Source organism: Loxodonta africana, chromosome 19 (assembly GCF_030014295.1).
Source record: "Loxodonta africana isolate mLoxAfr1 chromosome 19, mLoxAfr1.hap2, whole genome shotgun sequence".
Lineage (NCBI taxonomy): Eukaryota > Metazoa > Chordata > Mammalia > Proboscidea > Elephantidae > Loxodonta > Loxodonta africana.
In genome coordinates, this window is record NC_087360.1 from 18271837 (window position 1) to 18291488 (window position 19652).

General features: G+C 51.4%; 1 protein-coding gene across 1 annotated transcript; it reads left to right on the forward strand.

Annotated features, from left to right (window-relative positions):
* Positions 1–495: 495 nt before the first annotated feature.
* Positions 496–19610, forward strand: HNF1A (HNF1 homeobox A). Its single transcript, XM_064272299.1, is given in 9 exon segments — positions 496–821; positions 11763–11962; positions 13088–13274; positions 13730–13971; positions 14999–15150; positions 15276–15477; positions 16409–16600; positions 18013–18360; positions 19469–19610. Coding segments are annotated over 9 exon segments (1977 nt in total). The 3' UTR covers positions 19597–19610.
* The last annotated feature ends 42 nt before the right edge of the window (positions 19611–19652 follow it).

The following is a 19652-nucleotide window of genomic DNA, read 5'->3' on the forward strand; positions in this document are numbered from 1 at the left end:
TCAGCCTGATGCCCTGCGAGGCCCTCGGGGTGGACCCAATGATCGCGTGAAGTCCTCCCTGGGTCCCAACATCTTCGTCCCAACTGTCCTGGGCCCTGCGCCTCCGCCTCCCCCACCCTCTGCTCTGCCCACTCCCATTGAAGGCCGTGGCTCCTGGGCCCTCAGCGCTGCCGTGAGGCCTGCACTTTGCGCGCGGCAGGGCTGAAGTCCAAAGTTCAGTCCCTTTGCTAAGCACACGGATAAATATGAACCTTGGAGAATTTCCCCAGCTCCAATGTAAACAGAGCGGGCAGGGGCCCTGATTCACTGGCCGCTGGGGCCAGGGTTGGGGGCTGGGGGTGCCCACACGGCTCGGCTAGAGGGGCTTGGGGGGTGCAGTGGGTGCAAGGAGCCTGGCTTGGGCCCACCGGGTTGCCGGCAGGTGGACGGCCCACGTGGTGGGGGAGCCCGTGAGCTAGGTGGTCCCGGGCCGCGTGGCCCAGTGGTGGTGGAGCCATGGTTGCTAAACTGAGCCAGCTGCAGACGGAGCTCCTGGCGGCCCTGCTCGAGTCGGGCCTGAGCAAAGAGGCGCTGATCCAGGCCCTAGGTGAGCCAGGGCCCTACCTGCTGGCCGGGGACGAGCCCCTGGACAAGGGGGAGTCCTGCGGTGGTGGCCGAGGGGAGCTGGCCGAGCTTCCCAACGGGCTGGGGGAGACGCGGGGCTCCGAGGACGAGACGGACGACGATGGGGAAGACTTCACGCCGCCCATCCTCAAAGAGCTGGAGAACCTCAGTCCCGAGGAGGCGGCCCACCAGAAGGCCGTGGTGGAGACCCTTCTGCAGTAAGGACCCCCTACTTGCCCCCAGCGCCCGAGATGGAGCCCACCCCAGCTCCTGACTGGCCTCTCTTCAGAGTCCGGAGTCCCCATGAGCTGTGGCCTTTAGTTATCGTGAAGGTGACCTGGTGGTGAGAGCTCAGAGGGGTCCTGGCTGGGAGGCTGGAGCCCCCGGTCCCTGAGGCAGCCCCTCTGTAGAGTCTCCTGGCCCGGGAGCCATGCAGCCCAAAGCTTGGGAAGTAGGACATGCCCCAGGAGAGCTCCAAGGGGGCAAAAGGCAGCAGACACCGAAATTCAAATGCCCAGAGAGTCCAAGGTGGTGGGAAGAGGGTGGTGGGAATTTCTAGCCATCAAGGCCATTTCTGCTCCTCAAACCCTAACTTTCCTGCCCAGTCCTCAGAGTGTAGGCTCAGGGGCCAGGAAGCGCAGCTGGGGGCCTTGGCTGGGGGTTTTGGGGGCTTCCCCAACCATCTTGGGACTCCAGCATTTACCCAGGAAAGCCCAGATTTTTCTTACCTGAGGGGGATGGAGCCTGGGGGGCAGCAGCTGCTCCCCTTCCTGCACAGCCACAACCCCTCACACCCACACCTTGCCAGCAAGCGCCATTAGTGACTTCCTGGTCTGTACCCCCATCCACCTGCCGGTTCCCCATCTCCTGAACTGGGTGGGTCCCAGGCTCGATGCCTCCCCTCTCCTCAGCAGAGGTGACCTGGTTACTAATTACCCACGGGCTTTATTATTTCTCTTTTGTTTTATAAATTTATAAACAGCAAAAGGCTCTGATAAGGCCTGTGATCATTAACTTGTAGGGATGGTGGCCTGGAGAGGCCTGGGCCAACCAACCTTCCACCAGTGGGGGTGGAGGATGGGAGGTTCTGGTGGAGGAAGGGTGGCCTGGGGGCTGCAGGGACCTCCTTTTGGGAAAGGCTCCATAGCCTGCATCCCAGCAGCCACCCGCTTCCTGAGGTTTATGACTCGCCGGGCCCTGTGCTGAGGTTTCTCATTGATAATTTTGGTTAATGTTGAGATTAACCCTGTGAGGAAGCTGTTGCTCACTCTGCTTCACAGCTGGGGAAACTGAGGCTCAGTGAGGGGAAGTAGCCTGACTAAGGCGGCCCAGCTGGGCCTCCAAGCCCACTCTGTTTGGTACTCTCAACCCCAATGACTAGGAGCCAGGGGTGCTGGGCTGGCTGGGGAGCCTTAGGGTGAGCCCCCCAAAATGTTCTACAGGGGATTGCCTTTGTTCTGTCCAAGGTCCTGATCCCAGCTTGGGGTAGGGGAGGGCTGGTGGCTCGGGTCTTCCTCGTGGCCTCAGGGTGCCCCAGTTTGCCAGGCCTTGTGAGGGCCTGGGTAGGGGGCAGGGAGGCAGCTAGGGCCCCCTGACTTGGCAGGAAGAGGAGGGCAAAGGGCGGCAGGGCTGCAGGGGAGGGGCAAGGAGCCAGGCATCGCCAGACCCAGAGTGAGGGCAACCTGGGCAGGGTGGGGCTGGGCTGGACCTACTGGGGGCCCCAGATGGGTTTGGGGGTTCTAGGGTGAGGGAGCAGAGGGTGCTCAGGGCCTTTCTTACCTGGCTGGGTGGGGCCTCTTGGTCAGCAGCCCCTTAGGTGGGATGGTGGGGGGAGGCTTGATCCACAGCTCTCGATGGGGGAGCAGAGGTCAAGGTGCTCCCTGGGGACCAGGAGGGCCCTGGGGCCTTCCACAAAGCTGAAGGAGACAGAGGACGTCAGGGAGATGGAGAGAGAGCCTGGAGAAGCAGAGAGCAGAGGAAACCAGCAAGGAGAGGGGCCCAGGCCCAGCAGGGAGAAGGGGCTGGGAAGAAAGTGAGGCACCCCAAGCTGAGAGGAGAGGAGGCTGGAGTGCCTCCCGCCCGCCCCATTGGGTTTTCTTTAATGCTAACAGCGTGCTATTTACTTTCCATTTAAATTTGAGATGTTGCTATAAATTATCAACCAGCTCCTTGTTCCTGCAGAGTTTATAACTAACTACCTGGGTTACTTATTGTTCAGGTAACAAAAGGGATCTGAAAACGCCCTGAGAGAAAAAGCGGGGCTTCAGGCCTCCAGGCAGGGAAAGAAGACAGAGGCAAGGCCTGGGCTGGGCTGGGGTGGGGGGGGGAGGTTGAGGCTGGAAGAGATGGTGCAGCCTCAGGACCTCCAGGGGAAGCTGTGTCTCTGGAGAGGACAGGCATCTGAGAAGAGGCAGGTTTGGATACTGGGTCCCAGGCCTCCCTGGGGTGCCCCATGCTTGAGGCCACAGCAGAAACCTGTCTTAGTCCATGTGTAACCGTAGTCAAGTCTCTTCCCTACCTTCTGCCTTAGTTTCCCCCCACCTGGCCAATGAATAAAATCCAAGCTTCCTGCCCTGGTCTCTTCCCTCTCTCAACTTCCCTGTTCTCGTCAAGGCTCTCTCTCTCCCTCACTCACTCACTTTGCACTAGTTAAACTGACCTTGCTGTCCCTCAACAGACCAAGCTGATTTCCACCTCAGGGCCTTTGCACATGCTGTCCCTTCTGCCTGGAACCCTGGTTCCAGACTTTCCCACAGCCCATTCCTTCTCCTTCAGCTCAAACATCACCTCCTCAAGGAGGTCCTCCTTGACCACCCCATCTAAAGGTGGGTCCCACCCCTAGTAACTTTGTCTTTCACGGCTCTTATTTACCTTCTCCTATCACTTATCATTACCTTTGGCTATCTTACTTATCTATTTGTTAGCTTTCTTCTATCTCTTGGTATGAAAATAGAAACTCTTCAAGGGCAGGGCCTGAGTTGGGTGCTTGTTCACCACTCGTACCCTGGTATCTATCCCAGTGGCTGACATACAGGAGTCCCTGGGGGGTAGAAGTGGTTAAGCACTTGGTTACTCACTGAAAGGTTGGTGGTTCAAAGCCACCTTGAGATGCCTCAGAAGAAAGGCCTGGCAATCTGCTTCTGAAAGGCCACAGCTATGAAAACCCTATGGAGCACAGTTCTACTGTGGCACACGTGGGGTCACCATGAGTCAGATTCGACTTGATAGCAACTGGAAACTGGTGGCTGACACATAGCACGAATGAATGAGAGACTAGGACTCTCTGAACCCTGGCACATATGCTGCCTCAGTGCCAGGGCCCAGCAGGCTGAGGCCGTGACCAAAGTAGGAACCTGGACCCAGGGTCCTCCCTATACCTGGCCAGCTCAAATCCCTAACCTGAAGCACTCTGATCCTCCTAATTGGGCAGCACCAGGGCACTGGGGCCCAGAAAGACAATGGCCAAGGTGGGACTAAGGATCTGACATCCCAGACTGAAGCCACGCCATGCCTGGGTTCGAATCCCAGTTCTGCCCCTTTCTAGCTCAGGCAGGTGATTTCATCTTTCTGAACCTCAGTTTTCTTCTGCAACGTGGAGATGATAACATTACTTACCCAACCAAAACCAAAAACTAAACCCATTACTATTAAGTTGATTCTGACTCAGAGGGACCCTATAGGACACAGTAGAACTGCCCCATAGGGTTTCCAAGGTTGTAAATCTTTTGTTTTTAATTTTTTTTACATTTTTTCTTTTATTTCAACTTCATATTTACACTTTTTTTTTTAATTGTGCTTTAGGTGAAAGTTTACAGCTCAAGTTAATTTCTCATACAAAAATTTGTACACATAATGTTACGAAACACTAGTTGCAATCCATATAATGTGACAGCATGCTCCCTCTTTCCACCCCGGGTTTCCTGTGTCCATCCAGCCAGCTCCTGTCTCTTTCTGCCTTCTCATCCTGCCTCCGGACAGGAGTTGCCCGTTTAGTCTCGTGTATCTATTTGAGCTAAGAAGCACATTCTTCACGAGTATTATTTTATGTTTTATAGTCCAGTCTAATTTTTTTTAATTTTTATTGTGCTTTAGATGAAGGTTTACAAAGCAAATTAGTTTCTCATTAAACAATTAATAAACACATTATCTTAGAACATTGGTTGCCAACCCCTCTTGGTCTTGGGTTCCCCATTTCCATTCGTCCAGCTTTCCTGTCCCCACCTGCTTTCTCGTCCTTGCCCCTGGGCTGGTGTGCCCATTTAGTCTCATATGCATGGTTGAGCTATGTGTATTATTGTTTGTTTTAAGGGCCTGTCTAGTCTTTGGCTGAAGCGTGAACCTCAGGAGTGACTGCAGTACTGAGCTAAAAGGGTATCTAGGGGCCATACGCTTGGGGTTTCTCCAGTCTCTGTCAGACCAGTAAGTCTGGTCTTTTTTTGTGATTTTGAATTTTGTTCTACATTTTCCTCCAGCTCTGTCCAGGACCCTCTATTGTGATCCCTGTCAGAGCAGTCAGTGGTGGTAGCCAGGCACCATCTAGTTGTCCAAGGCTGTAAAACTTTATGGAAGCAGACTGTCACATCTTTTTCCTGTGGAGCAGCTGGTGGCTTAGAATAGCTGACCTTTCAGTCAGCAGCTGAGTACTTAACCACTGGGCCACTAGGGCTCCTTGACTTACCCACAGGGCTAATAGCATGCTTGTAGAATGCACATATAGTGCAATCCTTGGTAGTTGTTATTTGTAGCCCCATTTTACAGATCAGCAAATTAAGGCTCAGGGAGCCAAAATGACTTGCCCCAGGTAATTCTGACAAAGTGATTAACACCAAAACTTGGACCTAGGTCCTCCCATCCCACCCCCACCCTTCACAGCGTCCTTGAGGTTTCCATGCCTCTCCTTGGTAAGTTTGCCTCCCCTTCCCTCTTCCCAGGCATTCTGGCTGCTCAGCCACCCCTCATCCATAACACCATCAGCTCACTTCCGTATGGTGCTTCAGAGCCCACGAAGAGCTTGTTGTTGTCGTTAGGTGCTGTGGAGTCACTACTGACTCACAGTGACACTGTGTGTAAGAGAACAAAAACACTGGCTGGTCCTGTGCCATCCTCATAGTCGTTGCTATGTTTGAGCCCATTGTTGCAGCAGCTGTGGCAGTCTATCTCATTGAGGGTCTTCCTCTTTTTCGCTGACCCTCTACTTTATCAAGCGTGATGTCCTTCTCCAGGGATTGGTCCCTCCTGAAAACCTGTCCAAAGTACATGAGACGAATTCTCACCATTCTGGCTTCTAAGGAGCGTTCTGGCTGTACTTCTTCCACAAAGAGTTTACAGATACTTTAACTCGTTTTCTTGTCCCCAGAACCCTCTGAAGTAGGACATATTATTAGTTCCATATCACTGATGTGGAAACTGAGGCACAGGGAGGTTAAGCAACCTTCCCAAGGCAACATAGATAGCAAGTGGCAGAGGCGGGATTCAAGCCCAGGTCTGCAGGGCCTCACACTGAGCTCTGAGCCCCTCCTCGGGTAGGTGGCTCTACAAGCTGGTCTCCCAGCTCCACAAACTTGGAGGTACTGAAACCACCAGGGGCAGAGAGAAAGGGCCCAAAGCTTGGACTACTGATTGACCCCAAAAAAAGGGGCTGTGGGAGATGTGGGCCAACCTTCACCTCTCCTTGGCCCCTGTGTTTTCTTTCATGGGGCTGAGAGTTCCTAGGGCTACCTAGTTAATGATGATGACGATGATATTGTTCCACTGAGTCCTTACTGTGGGCCAGGCCCTGCCCTGTGTTTCACCCCTGTTTTAAACTCATTTAATTTCCCCAATAACACTGTGAGGTGGGCATGGATTTATTCCATGTTACAGAGGGGGTGTGGGCCATGCAAGATCACACAGGTGCTAAGTGGCAGTGGTGGGTTTGGAAGCCGGTTGGTTTGGCTCCCAAACCTGTTAGAGTCAAAGTAAGACCTGCATGGAGACTTGGCCTTTAGTTCTGAGTTGGGAGAGTTGGGGAAGCTGTCCTGAAAAAAGAGTCAGGTCTTTGGAAACTGAGTGTGAGTATGTGCGTGTGTGTGTGTGTATGTGTTGGGAGGGGGATGGGAGGAAGAAAGACAGAGGCAGAGAGAGAGAGATACACACACAGAGACGAGAGAGCAAAAGAGACACAGAGGCAGAAACTAAGACAGCCAGACAGATACGAAGAGATGGAGAAACCAAGATATACACGCTCATTCACACACACACACACACACACACACACACACACACACACACACACAGACCAAAAGGCACAGATAGAGGAGAGAGACAGACAAAGTACACAGCCTGAGAGGAGAGAGACATTGATTGATTCGGTAGGTTCTCTTAAAAAAAAAAAAAAATGGCATAGCCAACTTCCCAGCAAGAGGGAGATAATCCCTCTTGGCTTGCTGTCTTCGGACTGGCACGTTATTTTTATTTATTAATTTGAATATTTTATTGTGTTTTAGGTGAAACTTTACACAGCAAATTAGGTTCCCATTTAACAAATTTTTGTGCAAACCGTTCCATGACACTGGTTACAATTTCTGCAATGTGTCTGCAGTCACATTATTTCCATTCTGTTTGTTCTGTTTCCATTTTTCTAGCTTCCCTGCCCCTCCTTACGTTCTCATCTTTGCTTTTGGGCAAATATTGACTGTTTGGTCTTGTATAGTTGATTGTTTAAGTGAGCACATTCCTCACTGGTGAGATTGTTTCTTTTATAAGCCAATCTATTATTTGGCTGCAAGGTTTCCGAGAGTGGCTTCAGTTCCACGTTAAAAGGGCATCTTAGAAGAATAGTCATGGGGGTTCCTCTAGTCTCTGTGAGTCCTCCAGTAAGTCTGGCCTTTTTTAGGAATTGGAGTTTCGTTCTCCATTTTTCTCCCATTCTATCTGGGACCTTCTATTGTCTCCCTGGTCAGTATGGTCAGTAGTGGTAGCTGGGCACCATCTAGTTCTTCTGGTCTCAGGGGAGGCCGTGGTTCATGTGGACTATTAGTTGTGTGTACTAGTTTCTTATTTGAGTCTTTGGTTTCCTTCATTCTCTTTTGCTTCAGATGAGAAGAGACCAATAATTGTTTCTTAGATGGCTGCTGGCAAGCTTTTAAGACCGCAGATGCTACTCACCAAACTAGGATGTAGAACGCTATGTTTATGAACTATGTTATGCCAACTGACTGAGCTGTCCCATGAGACTATGGTCCCAAGCCCTTTAACCCAGGAAAACAATCCTGTGAGGTGTTTGGATATGTCTAGGTGGTCTCTGTAACTGTACCCCCATGTGCTCTATTACATATATGAATATATATGAGCACACCCAAACATGTATATACGTATGCCCACAAACATACCTATATATCCACATGCAGGTACTCATGTATACATTCCTACACACATATAGCATACATAACTACCTCTGTAATCACATACTTATTTTTTGGTTGTTATTACTGTTATTGCAAAATTGGGTATGTTATAACATTTACCATAACTGTCCTTTATTCTTATGTACCTCGCAGTTACATAAGTCTTCGTTTACCTTGGCCAAGCTGTGCTGACTTCCCCTATATTGGGTATGGCCTTTCCCATCGCCAAAAAAAACAAGTGTCTACTATTTAGGAAGTGACTCCCCCTCCCATCCCTGGTTACTGTCAAAGAATGTTGCTTTCTATTCTTGACCTTTTGTAAAAGTGACACCATACAATATTTATCCTTTTGTGATAGACTTATTTCACTCAGCAGAAGGTCCTCTGGATTCATCCATGTTATGTTTCACAGACTCCTCATTATTCTTTATAGCTGCGGAGTAGTCCATTGTATGTATGTACCACAATTTGTTTATCCATTCATCCAAAGATAGACACTTAGGTTGTTTCCATCTTTTTGCTATTGTGAATAGTGCTGCAACGAACGTGGGTGTGCATGTGTCTATCCATGTCACGGCTCTTATATCTCTAGAATATATACCTAGGAGTGGAATTGCTGGATCCTAAGGTATTTCTATTTCTAGCTTTTGAGGAAGCGCCATACCATTTTCCATAGTGGTTGTACCATTTTGCAATCCCACCAGCTGACTGGCATTTTAACTTCACTTTTTTTGTTGTGAATTTGTTGTTCAATACCCTTAGGGGTTGCTTAAAAACGGAAAGTCTATATTAGCTTATTTTAACGTTTTGGGGCCCTATTTTCACATTCAAATGCCTGTCCTCTTTTATAGATGCTGCACATATATTTGTGAAGGGTGGCTGGCCTTTATTTTCAAGTTCAGTTTAAATTTCATCTGGTATGGGGGAATTTAACAGAGAGAGAGAGGGAAAGAGAGAGGCAGACAGAAGAAAGAGAGGAAGAAGAGAGAGAGAGATAAAAACAGAGACAGATGGACAGACACAAAAGAGACACAAGGAATCAGTTGGACATTGGCAGATGGTAATTCTTTAGTCTGGGCCCAGGAGAGGCCCTGGTGAGAGAAAGCTGACCCCATTCTCTGTCAGGAGGAGAGAGAAGGGAGGGAGGGAGAGAGCACGGGAGAGTGATGGTTGGAGTGGGGGAGGGAGGCAGCCTGGCTCTGAGATCAGATAAACATGTTTGCCACGAAGCACAAGGCCGGACTTTGTACTGCCTGGCCTCCCGGCTCTGACTGGCACTGGTGGGGCGGGGGGAGGCGGGAGGAGAGGAGGCAGAGAAGATCCCAGGGGCCCCTGAAAGCAGGGTGAGAGAGGGGCTGGGCCAAAGGTCTGGAGGATCAAGAGCAGCACAGAATATGCTTGAGTCCTAGCTAGGTCACCTTGGACAAGCAATTTCACCTTTCTGTGCCTCAGTTTTCTCCCCTGTGAAATGGGCATACTAGCAGTACCTACGTCTTAAAGTTACTGTCAGATTTAAATGATTAGCCCTCAGCACAGTGCATGGCTCATAATAAACACTCACGAAGCGTTAATTCTCCCGGCCATCATTTCTCCTAAAATGGGGCTTTGCTGAATCTACTGCTGGCCAATTTAAATTTATCTGCTACCACTTTGCTTTTCTCCCTGCCTGTCTGGGAGCTGCTGACGAAAAAGAAGGCAGTCAGAGTGCTGAAGCTGATGGAGAACAGCTCTGCGCCCTCGCATCTGAGGAGGACATTGCCAAGGGGGCAAGTTCTTTAAGGAAGGAGACAGGGCGAGGAGAGAAGGAAGTGTGGGGGGTGGGTTTCACTGGGGGTTTTATTTGCTTTTTGTTTCCTATAATTCAGTTTTAAATATTATATATACACAGATGATATACAGAGGAGTCTCTGGGTGGTGTAAATAGTTAAGCAAGTGCCTCAGAAGAAAGGCCTGGCAATCTGCTTCTGAGAGGTCACAGCCTTGAAAACCCTATGGAATACATTTCTGCTCTGCACACATGGGATCGCCATGAGTTGGAATCGACTCGACGGCAACTGACAACAATAAATATATAATATTAAGATACATAATTTAAAAAGTACAGAAGAGAAAGAGTGAAACCCTCCCCCTCTCACCTCATTCCCCTCTGGAGGCAACCAGTGTCACCCGCACCTTGTGGGTCCCTCTAGTATTTCATAGACAAGCAAATATGTACACATATCCTCTTGGCCTGTTTTTTGTTTTACACAAATAGCAGCCTCACAGACATACCAGACAAAGCCTGTTCTGCCTCAGAGGCTGTTCTCCTTGGGAGCATACAGAGCTTCCTTGGTGGGTTTTTACAGTCGTGTTGAACAGGAGCCCTGCATTTAATTAATCAGCATCCTTTCACTGGACATTTAGGTCGTTTCCAATCTTTTGCTGGAGTCCCTGGCTGGTGCAAATGGTTAAGGTGCTTGGCTGCTAACCAGAAGATTGGTGGTTCAAGTCCACCCAGAGGTACCCCAGAAGAAAGGCCTGGCGATCTACCTCTGAAACATCAGCCTTTGAAAACCCTACGGAGCGTAGTGCTCCTTTGACACCTGTGGGGTTGCTAGATGTTGGAACCGACTCGACCGATACGGCAAGCAATACGGTGACAAATTGCCTTCTACACGTGCCGTTGGTCACATACGCAAATATCAGAAGGCTCAAATCCTAGCCGTGGAATTCTACTGAGAGATTCTCAGCCCACAGAGTGGTATTCTGGTGCTCAACACACAATTTTTTTGTCCGAGGCCTCTGTCAGCCCGTAACTCTTTCACCCGAGACTCCGTTGAAGAACTAGCCGCCTGCCTCAGTGCTGGGGGGAAACGGGTCGTGCTACCACCTAGGGTTTAGTTGCAGAGATTTTCAGTGGCATTTTGACCTTGTGTGATTTCTGCCTGACAAACTGACTTAGAATCCCTTCAGGTGGGGCAGGACCCTGTTGGGTTAGCCATGTGATTTTGGGCAAGTGATGCAAGCACTCTGAGCCTCAGCGGCCTTGTTTATAAAGTGGGAGGATCCATGTTTCTCTCCTTGTTTCAGATCCAATGATTTTCTTTTTCCATTAGGTCTCCCTTATTCATCCACCTACCACTACTCATCTACCCATCCACCCATTCATCCAACCATCCATCCATCCACCCAACCATACACCCATTATGTGCCTACTCATCCATCCATCTACTCGTCCATCCATCCACCCGCCCCCCCCCGCCCACTCATTTATTCACGTGTGCACCAAGGACAATACTCTATGTCAGGCCTATTTTGAGTGCTGAGAAGCAGACATGTTCCTGCCCTCAAGGGCTTTACAGTTTCTCACAGTGGCTAAGACGCAGGCACAAATAACACTTCCAGGCAGGATGAGGAGAGGCACTTTAAAGGAGGCACAGCAGTAAGGACCCTCCTCCTCTTGTGCAGCTTCCTGTGGGAGTCTGTTCATGTCTATAACTATATGTTCATATTTCTAAACCTTTGTGTGTCCACTCGTCTGTCATGTATGTGTGTGTCCAAGTGTCTCTGTCTTCATGTCCTTGAGTCCATGTCCCTGTATCCTGTCCAGTGTCCATACCTCCCGTCTCTGAGTCCAGGTGCAGGCCCCCAGGCTCCATGTCTGCTTCCATCCACCATTCTCCTCTCCGTGGCTGACAGGGCTCCTAGCACCGAGGACCCCCAGCCCAGTCTGCAGGGCTGGCAGGGCCCAGTGACCACCCCACTGAACAGGCCCTGTCCTTGCCTTCTTCTCAGGGAGGACCCGTGGCGGGTAGCAAAGATGGTCAAGTCCTACCTGCAGCAGCACAACATCCCACAGCGGGAGGTGGTTGACACCACCGGCCTCAACCAGTCCCACCTGTCCCAGCACCTCAACAAGGGCACCCCCATGAAGACGCAGAAGCGAGCCGCCCTGTACACCTGGTACGTCCGCAAGCAGCGAGAGGTGGCCCAGCGTAAGTAACGACCGTGGCTGAGTCCTCCCTGACAGGGCCTGGAGAATCTGCACAACTCATGGGTGGGGGCTGGAGTTTCACCACCTCCGTTACAGACAGGCAGGCTGAGAGGGGGTCAGCGCGACTCAACCAACACTTATTATCTACTCTGTGCAAGGCACTCTGGGGGAGGGGAGAAGGGTTGAAGCCGAGTATCCACAGCTGGATGAGCTGGGCCCCAAGAACTCACTGTGCAGTGCGGAAGCTGGAGAAAAGATGGTTGTGATACAGTGAGGCACGTATTATAATGTGGTAACAATGACAACAATGTGGTGGTGTCAGCTGCCATCAAGATGGTGCCCAACTCATGGCAACCCCATGCAGGACGGGATCGGACCGTTGTGATCCAGAGGGTTTTCACTGGCTGATTTTTGGAAGTAAATCACCACGCTTTTCTTCCTAGTCCATCTTAGTCTGGAAGCTCCATTGAAACCTATCCAGCATCCTAACAACATGCAAGCCTCCACTGACAGACAGGTGGAGGCTATGAATGAGATGCGTTGGCTGGGAATCAAACTCGGCTTTCCTGCATAGACACCATTGCCCCACTATTAACATTAGTATGGTACGCTTATCACAATTAACAAACCAACATTGATTATTATTAAACAAAGGCCATACTTTATTCAGATTTCCGCAGTTTTCCTCTAATGTTCTGTTGCTGTTCTAGGATCCCATCCAGTTGTAGACACATTATATAGAGCTGTCATGTCTCCTTAGTTTCTTCCTGGTTGTGGTAGTATCTTAGGTTTACCTCGTTTTTGATGACCTTGACAGGGTAATTTTTCAGCTGAAATATTTTAATTTTTTAGGCGAGGTCATAGTGTCTTGGAGCCTTTTATTGAGAAAGGTCGTGAGATTAAATTTTGGCTCAGTAGGAAAGGGTGCAAGGATTGCTAGTAATGTCTGCCTTGGGCACACGTGAATTAGTGGTGCTACATGGGCTGATTAGATGATTTCTAAATTCTAGTTGTAAGCTCCTCTGATTCAGCACCCTGGGGATGAGAATCAGGGATGTGGGCAGGTGAACTGATGTGGGAAGGTGGGAGTGGCCAGGGCCCTGCTCATGGCTCCCTGTGTCTACAGAGTTCACCCATGCAGGGCAGGGTGGGCTGATTGAAGAGCCCACAGGTGATGAGCTACCAACCAAGAAGGGGCGTAGGAACCGATTCAAATGGGGTCCAGCATCCCAGCAGATCCTGTTCCAGGCTTATGAGAGGCAGAAGAACCCCAGCAAGGAGGAGCGAGAGGCATTGGTGGAGGAGTGCAATAGGTACATTGGCTGGTGGGTTAGCAGCGCTGATTTGGTTGGGGCTGGGGCAAGGCTGGGGGAGGGGAGGGTGGCTCTGGCTCCTCAGGGAGGCTCCCCAGGCCCTGAGAGCCCCTGCTCTTGGCTTAACCTGACCCAGAGAACTGAGAGTACTCAACTTAGACCTAGCTCCATTTCTAGCAACCCCCCACCCCCACCCTTCCCCAAGAAATCCCTTGGGTAGTTGCTCATCTCATTTCATCTCCACTATAACCCTATGGCTATTTTGCTCATTTTATGAATGGACAGACTGAGGTCAGAAAGGCTAAGTCAATTGCCCAAGGTCACACAGCAGAACTGGGATTGGAACCCAGCTCAAACACTTAGGTAGAACCTGACTTCCTAAAACCCTCTCCCACACCCAGGAGACCGTTCCTCTGAGCCTGGCGTGGGAAGCTCATGGGTGGGCATTTCTGCAGGGCGGAGTGCATCCAGAGGGGGGTGTCACCATCGCAGGCACAGGGACTGGGCTCCAACCTTGTCACGGAGGTCCGTGTCTACAACTGGTTTGCCAATCGGCGCAAAGAAGAAGCCTTTCGACACAAGCTGGCGATGGACACATACAGCGGGCCACCACCTGGGCCAGGCCCGGGGCCTGCGCTGCCTGCTCACAGTTCCCCTGGCCTTCCCCCACCTGCACTCTCCCCCAGTAAGGTCCACGGTGAGTGGTATGTGTGCACAGAGATTGGGCAAGTTTGTAGAAGGGACATGGGGGTCGGTGGGAGAGGTGGGGAGGTCTGCCCCAGTGGCAGCAGCCACCCAAACCTCTTGGTATTTTGGCTTGGATCCATTCCACTCCATCTACTCCATTCTATCCATTGCACTATAATCCACTCTGCTCCATCCATTCCATTCACTCTACTCCACTCCACATTACTCTGTCTACTCCATTCTACTCGATGCCATCCACTTTGCTTCATCCAATTCACTCAACTCCATTCCGTTCACTCCACTCCATTCCATTTCATTAAACCTAACTTAATTTGGGTTACTTCAATTCACCTCATTCATTTCAGATCAAATCAATTCAATTCATTTCAGGACAACTCAACTCAATTGAACTCAGTTTAATTATGTTCAACTCGTTATAATCCAATTTGGTTCATTTAAATTTGGTACAATTTAATTCCATTCAATTCACATTCAATTGATTCAGTTTAACAAAATGTAATTCAATTAAATTCAGTTCATTTAAATTTTGTGCAGCTCAGTTCAATTCAATCCAATTCAATTTGATTTGATTCAGTATGATTGGATGGGATTCAGTTCAGTTCAATTCAACTCAATCGAGCTCAATTCATTCCAGGTTTAATTAAACTAGATTCAATTCAACTCAGCTGATTTCAGTTCTTTCTGTTGAACTTAGTTCACTCTGGTTTGATTTTATTAGCTTCAGTTCAGTTCAATCATTTTTTTTTAATGATATATTTTACTTTGTCTTTTATTGAGCACCTACTCCATGTCAGGTATATACAGCACTGGGAGTGGGGGACACGGAGCTAATAAATGCAGCCAGCACAGGACTTGGCCCAAGGGGGATGGATGCTCAAGCGGTTTGCTGGCTGCATAAAGAAAGATGGGGCAACTGGCCTAAGCAAAGCCATGCGGTTTGGCGTGATGAGGGCTATGGAGGTAGGTAAGGGTAGGGAAGTGGGGGTGCTGAGGCTGCACACTGCACCCCATTCCAGGTGTGCGCTATGGACAGTCTGCAACAAGTGAGGCAGCAGAAGTGCCCTCCAGCAGTGGTGGTCCCTTGGTGACAGTGTCTGCGCCCCTGCACCAAGTGTCCCCCACAGGCCTGGAGCCCAGCCACAGCCTGCTGAGCACAGAAGCTAAGCTGGTGAGTGTCCCCTGCCATGGGAAGACCCCTCCACTCCAATCCTCCCTTGGCTGGGAGATCCTGCAGGGGTCCTCAGGGAGGCAGTGTGGGGGCTCAACCTGACTCAGCTTGGCCTCCCCTCAAAGGTCTCTGCAACAGGGGGGCCCCTGCCCCCAGTCAGCACCCTGACAGCACTGCATAGCCTGGAGCAGACATCCCCAGGCCTCAACCAGCAGCCCCAGAACCTCATCATGGCCTCACTCCCTGGGGTCATGGCCATCGGGGCTGGGGAGCCTGCCTCCCTGAGCTCCACGTTCACCAACACGGGCGCCTCCACTCTGGTCATTGGTAAGCAGGTGGGGATGGGTAAGGGACCTGACTGGGGGGCTCATGCAGAATCCAGAAACTGGAAGAGCCACTGAGACTCATTCATTCATACCATAAATATCTATCGGGTGTCTCCTCCGTGCCAGGCACTGTGCTACATCAGTGATAATGCCAGTGAACAAACCAGACCAAAATCTCAGCCTCCTAGAGATACGACCCAAGCGGGGAGGCAGACCATAAACATAATACATGAATCATAAAATGCCTTCGAAGGCGAAAAGTCTATGGGAAAAATAGAGCAACGTAAGGGGGACTGAAGTTTTCTAGTCTGCAGGGTTTCTTTTTTTTCTTTTAAAGTTTGCAAGCCCTTATTTGTGCAAACTATTATGCAGAGGAGCCCCGGTGGTGCAGTGGTTTAAGCCTTTGACTGCTAACCAAAAGGTTGGCAGTTCAAATCCACCAGCCGCTCCTTGAAAACCCTACTCTGTCCTATAGGGTCACTATGAGTTGGAATCGACTAAATGGCAACAGGTTTGGTTTTTGGTTTTATTATGCAGAAACTCAACATACAAGACAGACAGGAAGCTGCTAGGAGAGGGGGTCAGGGAGCTCAGTCCAGGGCCCTTGCACTTCTGTGGAACCTCAAGTCTCCAGGGAAACCAGTTTGACAACCTGAGCTAGTCAATGCCCATCTCTCCCACTCCCTGTCCAGATAAGGAGCTAAAGGCTCAGAGAAGTGGGGGAGGTGACTTGTTAGGGCCACTCAGTAAGTTAGCGGCAGGTCCAAGCTTGGAGTACATCCTCGGGCAGGGCTGTTTCCTGACCACACCCTCTCTCAACTCATGGGCTCTGAGAAGGAGACGGTACCGGAACCACCAGGGGAGTCTGGGTTGGGGCTGTAGAGGCAGCGGAGGGGGTGGGAGCTGGGCTGACTCCTGCTGTTCTGCTGCAGGCCTGGCTTCCACTCAGGCCCAGAGTGTACCCGTCATCAACAGCATGGGTAGCAGCCTGACCACCCTGCAGCCCGTTCAGTTCTCCCAGTCGCTGCACCCATCCTACCAGCAGCCACTCATACCCCCAGTGCAGAGCCACGTGGCCCAGAGCCCTTTCATGGCCACCATGGCCCAGCTGCAGAGCCCCCATGGTGAGTGCCCCTTGCCTCACTCAGCGGGTGGTGCTGGGAGGGGTTGGCTCTCGGTGATCACGGAGAAACGGGGCAGCTTGGCGGGTGTTGTAGGCTGTGCGTGTGTCTGGTCCAAGCATGCGTGCTTCAGTGATTGAGGGTGTTTGTGTGCTCAGATGAGTGTCTGTAGGCAGAATGTTTCAGTGTGTGAATACACATCACTGTGTGCGCACGCGTGTATTTGTGGAGTGGAGGCACAGTGCGTTTTGATGGCTATCCGGGTGTTCATCAGTGTGTTTGTGTGTGCACGCCCACATGTGGGAATATAGTTACAGTCCTCCTCTGAAACCTTTGGGACCATCTGTATTTCAGAATTCATTGTTTTTCAGACTTTAGAAAGATGAACCCAAACCAGTTGCTTCGAGTCGACTCTGACTCATAGTGACCCCATGTGTGCCAGAGAAGAACTGTGCTCCACAGGGTTTCCAATGGCCGATTTTTGGGAAGTAGATCGCCAGCCCTTTCTTCCAAGGCACCTCTGGGTAGACTTGAATGGCCAGCTTTTGGATTAGTAACTGAGAGTGTTAACGGTTTGTGCCACCCCAGATAGTATGGTGGATATACCATGTATTACATAACACTCCTAGCAGGGTTTGGGACAACACAAAGCACTACTAGTTTTATGTCATCAAAGCGCTATTTCTCACCAGAAGGCAGGAATTCCACAAAGTAGGTTAAAGACTCGCATGACCTCCCATCAGGCTCAGGCCAGACTTGGTTGCCCAATGCGCTCTAGCACCAGCTTTAGGAACACCTTTTGGTTTTGGGAATTGGGCGTCAGGGACTGCGGACTTGTATATACCTCTGTGGATATGGGCTCGGAAGTGTATGTACTTGTGTGTGTGGGTGGGTGGTTATGTTTTTATCCGAGTCAACGTGAGCATATGTGGTTTGTGTGTGTTCTACTGGTGTGTGTGTTTGCGGGCTGTAGGTGAAACGGGTTACATTTCAGAGGTGCCGTAGAGCAGGAGATATTGCTGCCCTCTGCCCTGCTCACTCCTTAACTGGCTGCCTGCCTTTCCTTTGAGGCCTATGCTTGGTCCAGCAGCACCCACACCTGTGCCTCCCATGCCCTGTCACACCCAGCTGGCAGGAAGTGCTGGGTTTGGGCTCCTGGCCTCTCCAGGCTCCGTTCCACAACCCCAGGCTGAGCAGGCCCCCTTGGTGGGGGAGAGGGTCCAACCCCCTTTCCACAGCTCCCAGTTTTGGAAATCAACTGAGTCCCCAACCACTGCCCTGTCCTTCCAACTCTGCTGGGCCCTCACCAGGCAGAGCTCATGTCCTACTTCCCCCAGAGCACCCAGTCTGGAGGCCTTCAGGGGAGTCCAGGGTGCCACATATGTATTGACATCTCCCTCCTCCCTCCTGGCCAGCCCTCTACAGCCACAAGCCTGAGGTGGCCCAGTACACCCACGCGGGCCTGCTCCCACAGACCATGCTCATCACCGACACCACCAACCTGAGTGCCCTTGCCAGCCTCACGCCCACCAAGCAGGTAAAGCCAGGCCCTGCCCTGGAGTACCCCGCCACCAGCACCATGCCCCTGGAGGCTTAGGCAGCTGCCTTGTGCCTCCAGGTCTTTACCTCAGACACGGAGGTCTCCAGCGAGTCCGGGCTTCACACGTCAGTGTCCCAGGCCACCACCATCCACATCCCCAGCCAGGACCCCGCTGGCATCCAGCACCTGCAGCCTGCCCACCGGCTCAGCACCAGTCCCACAGGTGACCAGCCCTCTCCTGTCCCTCACCCTCACTGTCCCCCCCATCGAGGAAGATGACACGTGCAGCAGACTGGGGGCAATGGCAGGGGGCATCACCCAGGCTTCAGAAGGTGCTCTCTGCCTCTCAAGCTTGGCCTGGGTTTCGTGAAATGTGCCAAGCAGGGTGTCAAAGTGCAGGACAGCAGGGCCTAGCCTATGGGGAGACTCACTGGAGTTGACTGAGAAAAGATTAAAGTGTGTGGAGAGGCAGGAAGGGGCAATGATGAGTAACCAGGGCTTGTGGTGACCAGAAGTGACCCAGGGATGAGTTTGGTTTGGCTTGGGCTTAACAATATTGAATTAGTTGCCAAGGCTGAAAAATCAGGAGCTTCCAAATAGAAATCTGGGTTTCTGGCTTCTCCTAGAAAACTGGAAGCCCTCAAGTTCCCACAAAGCAACAGTGGCACGTGGGTTCTCAGCCCGCCACATCCCCACTCAACTTACCCATCCCGCTTACCATTCCCCGAGTTCACAGCCCACCATGTGGTGGATAAGAGCGGGCCCTTTGGAGCCAGACTGCTGGGTGCGAGCCTGACGTGGCCACTCGCTAACTGTGTGACTTGAGGCAAGTTGCTTCCTTCTGTAAGCCTCGGGCTCCTTGACCCAGCACCATGGGTAGCAGTGGCAGTTACGGAGGGACCATGCTTCAGGCGCCATGTTTTACCCCCACAGGCCTCGCCACAAGCCCGGGAGGCATGTATCACCCCCATTTTACAGATAAGAAAGCCAACACTCAAGGAGGCGAAGGACTTGCCTCTCCTTCCACAGTTCCTAGGTGGCAGGGCCAGGACTGAAACCCAGTCTAATCTCAGAGCCAGTTCTCTTGACCATCTCTCTAGGGCTTCTCCAACGTTCCCACTAGAGTGTTCTGAGGCCGGTTCCTGGGTGGCCTGGGAGCCTGGCTGGGAACCTTAACAAGCACTGAGGACAGAGGTTTGACTTCAGGTGCCTATTATGTGCTGTGGCTCAGGAGGTGAGGCCCAGCCTCCCTGGTACCCCTGGGGACAGGCAGGCAGGATGGGGGAGGGTGGCCTTGGCGGGGCAGCCAGCGGCCTCATTTTCCTCTGCAGTGTCCTCCAGCAGCCTGGTGCTGTACCAGAGCTCCGACTCCACCAACAGTCACAGCCACCTGCTGCCCACCAACCACAGTGTCATTGAGACCTTCATCTCCACACAGATGGCCTCATCCTCCCAGTAACTGTGGCAACGGCCTCTCAGGTTGCTTCCTGCGCTGTCTGCTTGAGAGGTGATGAG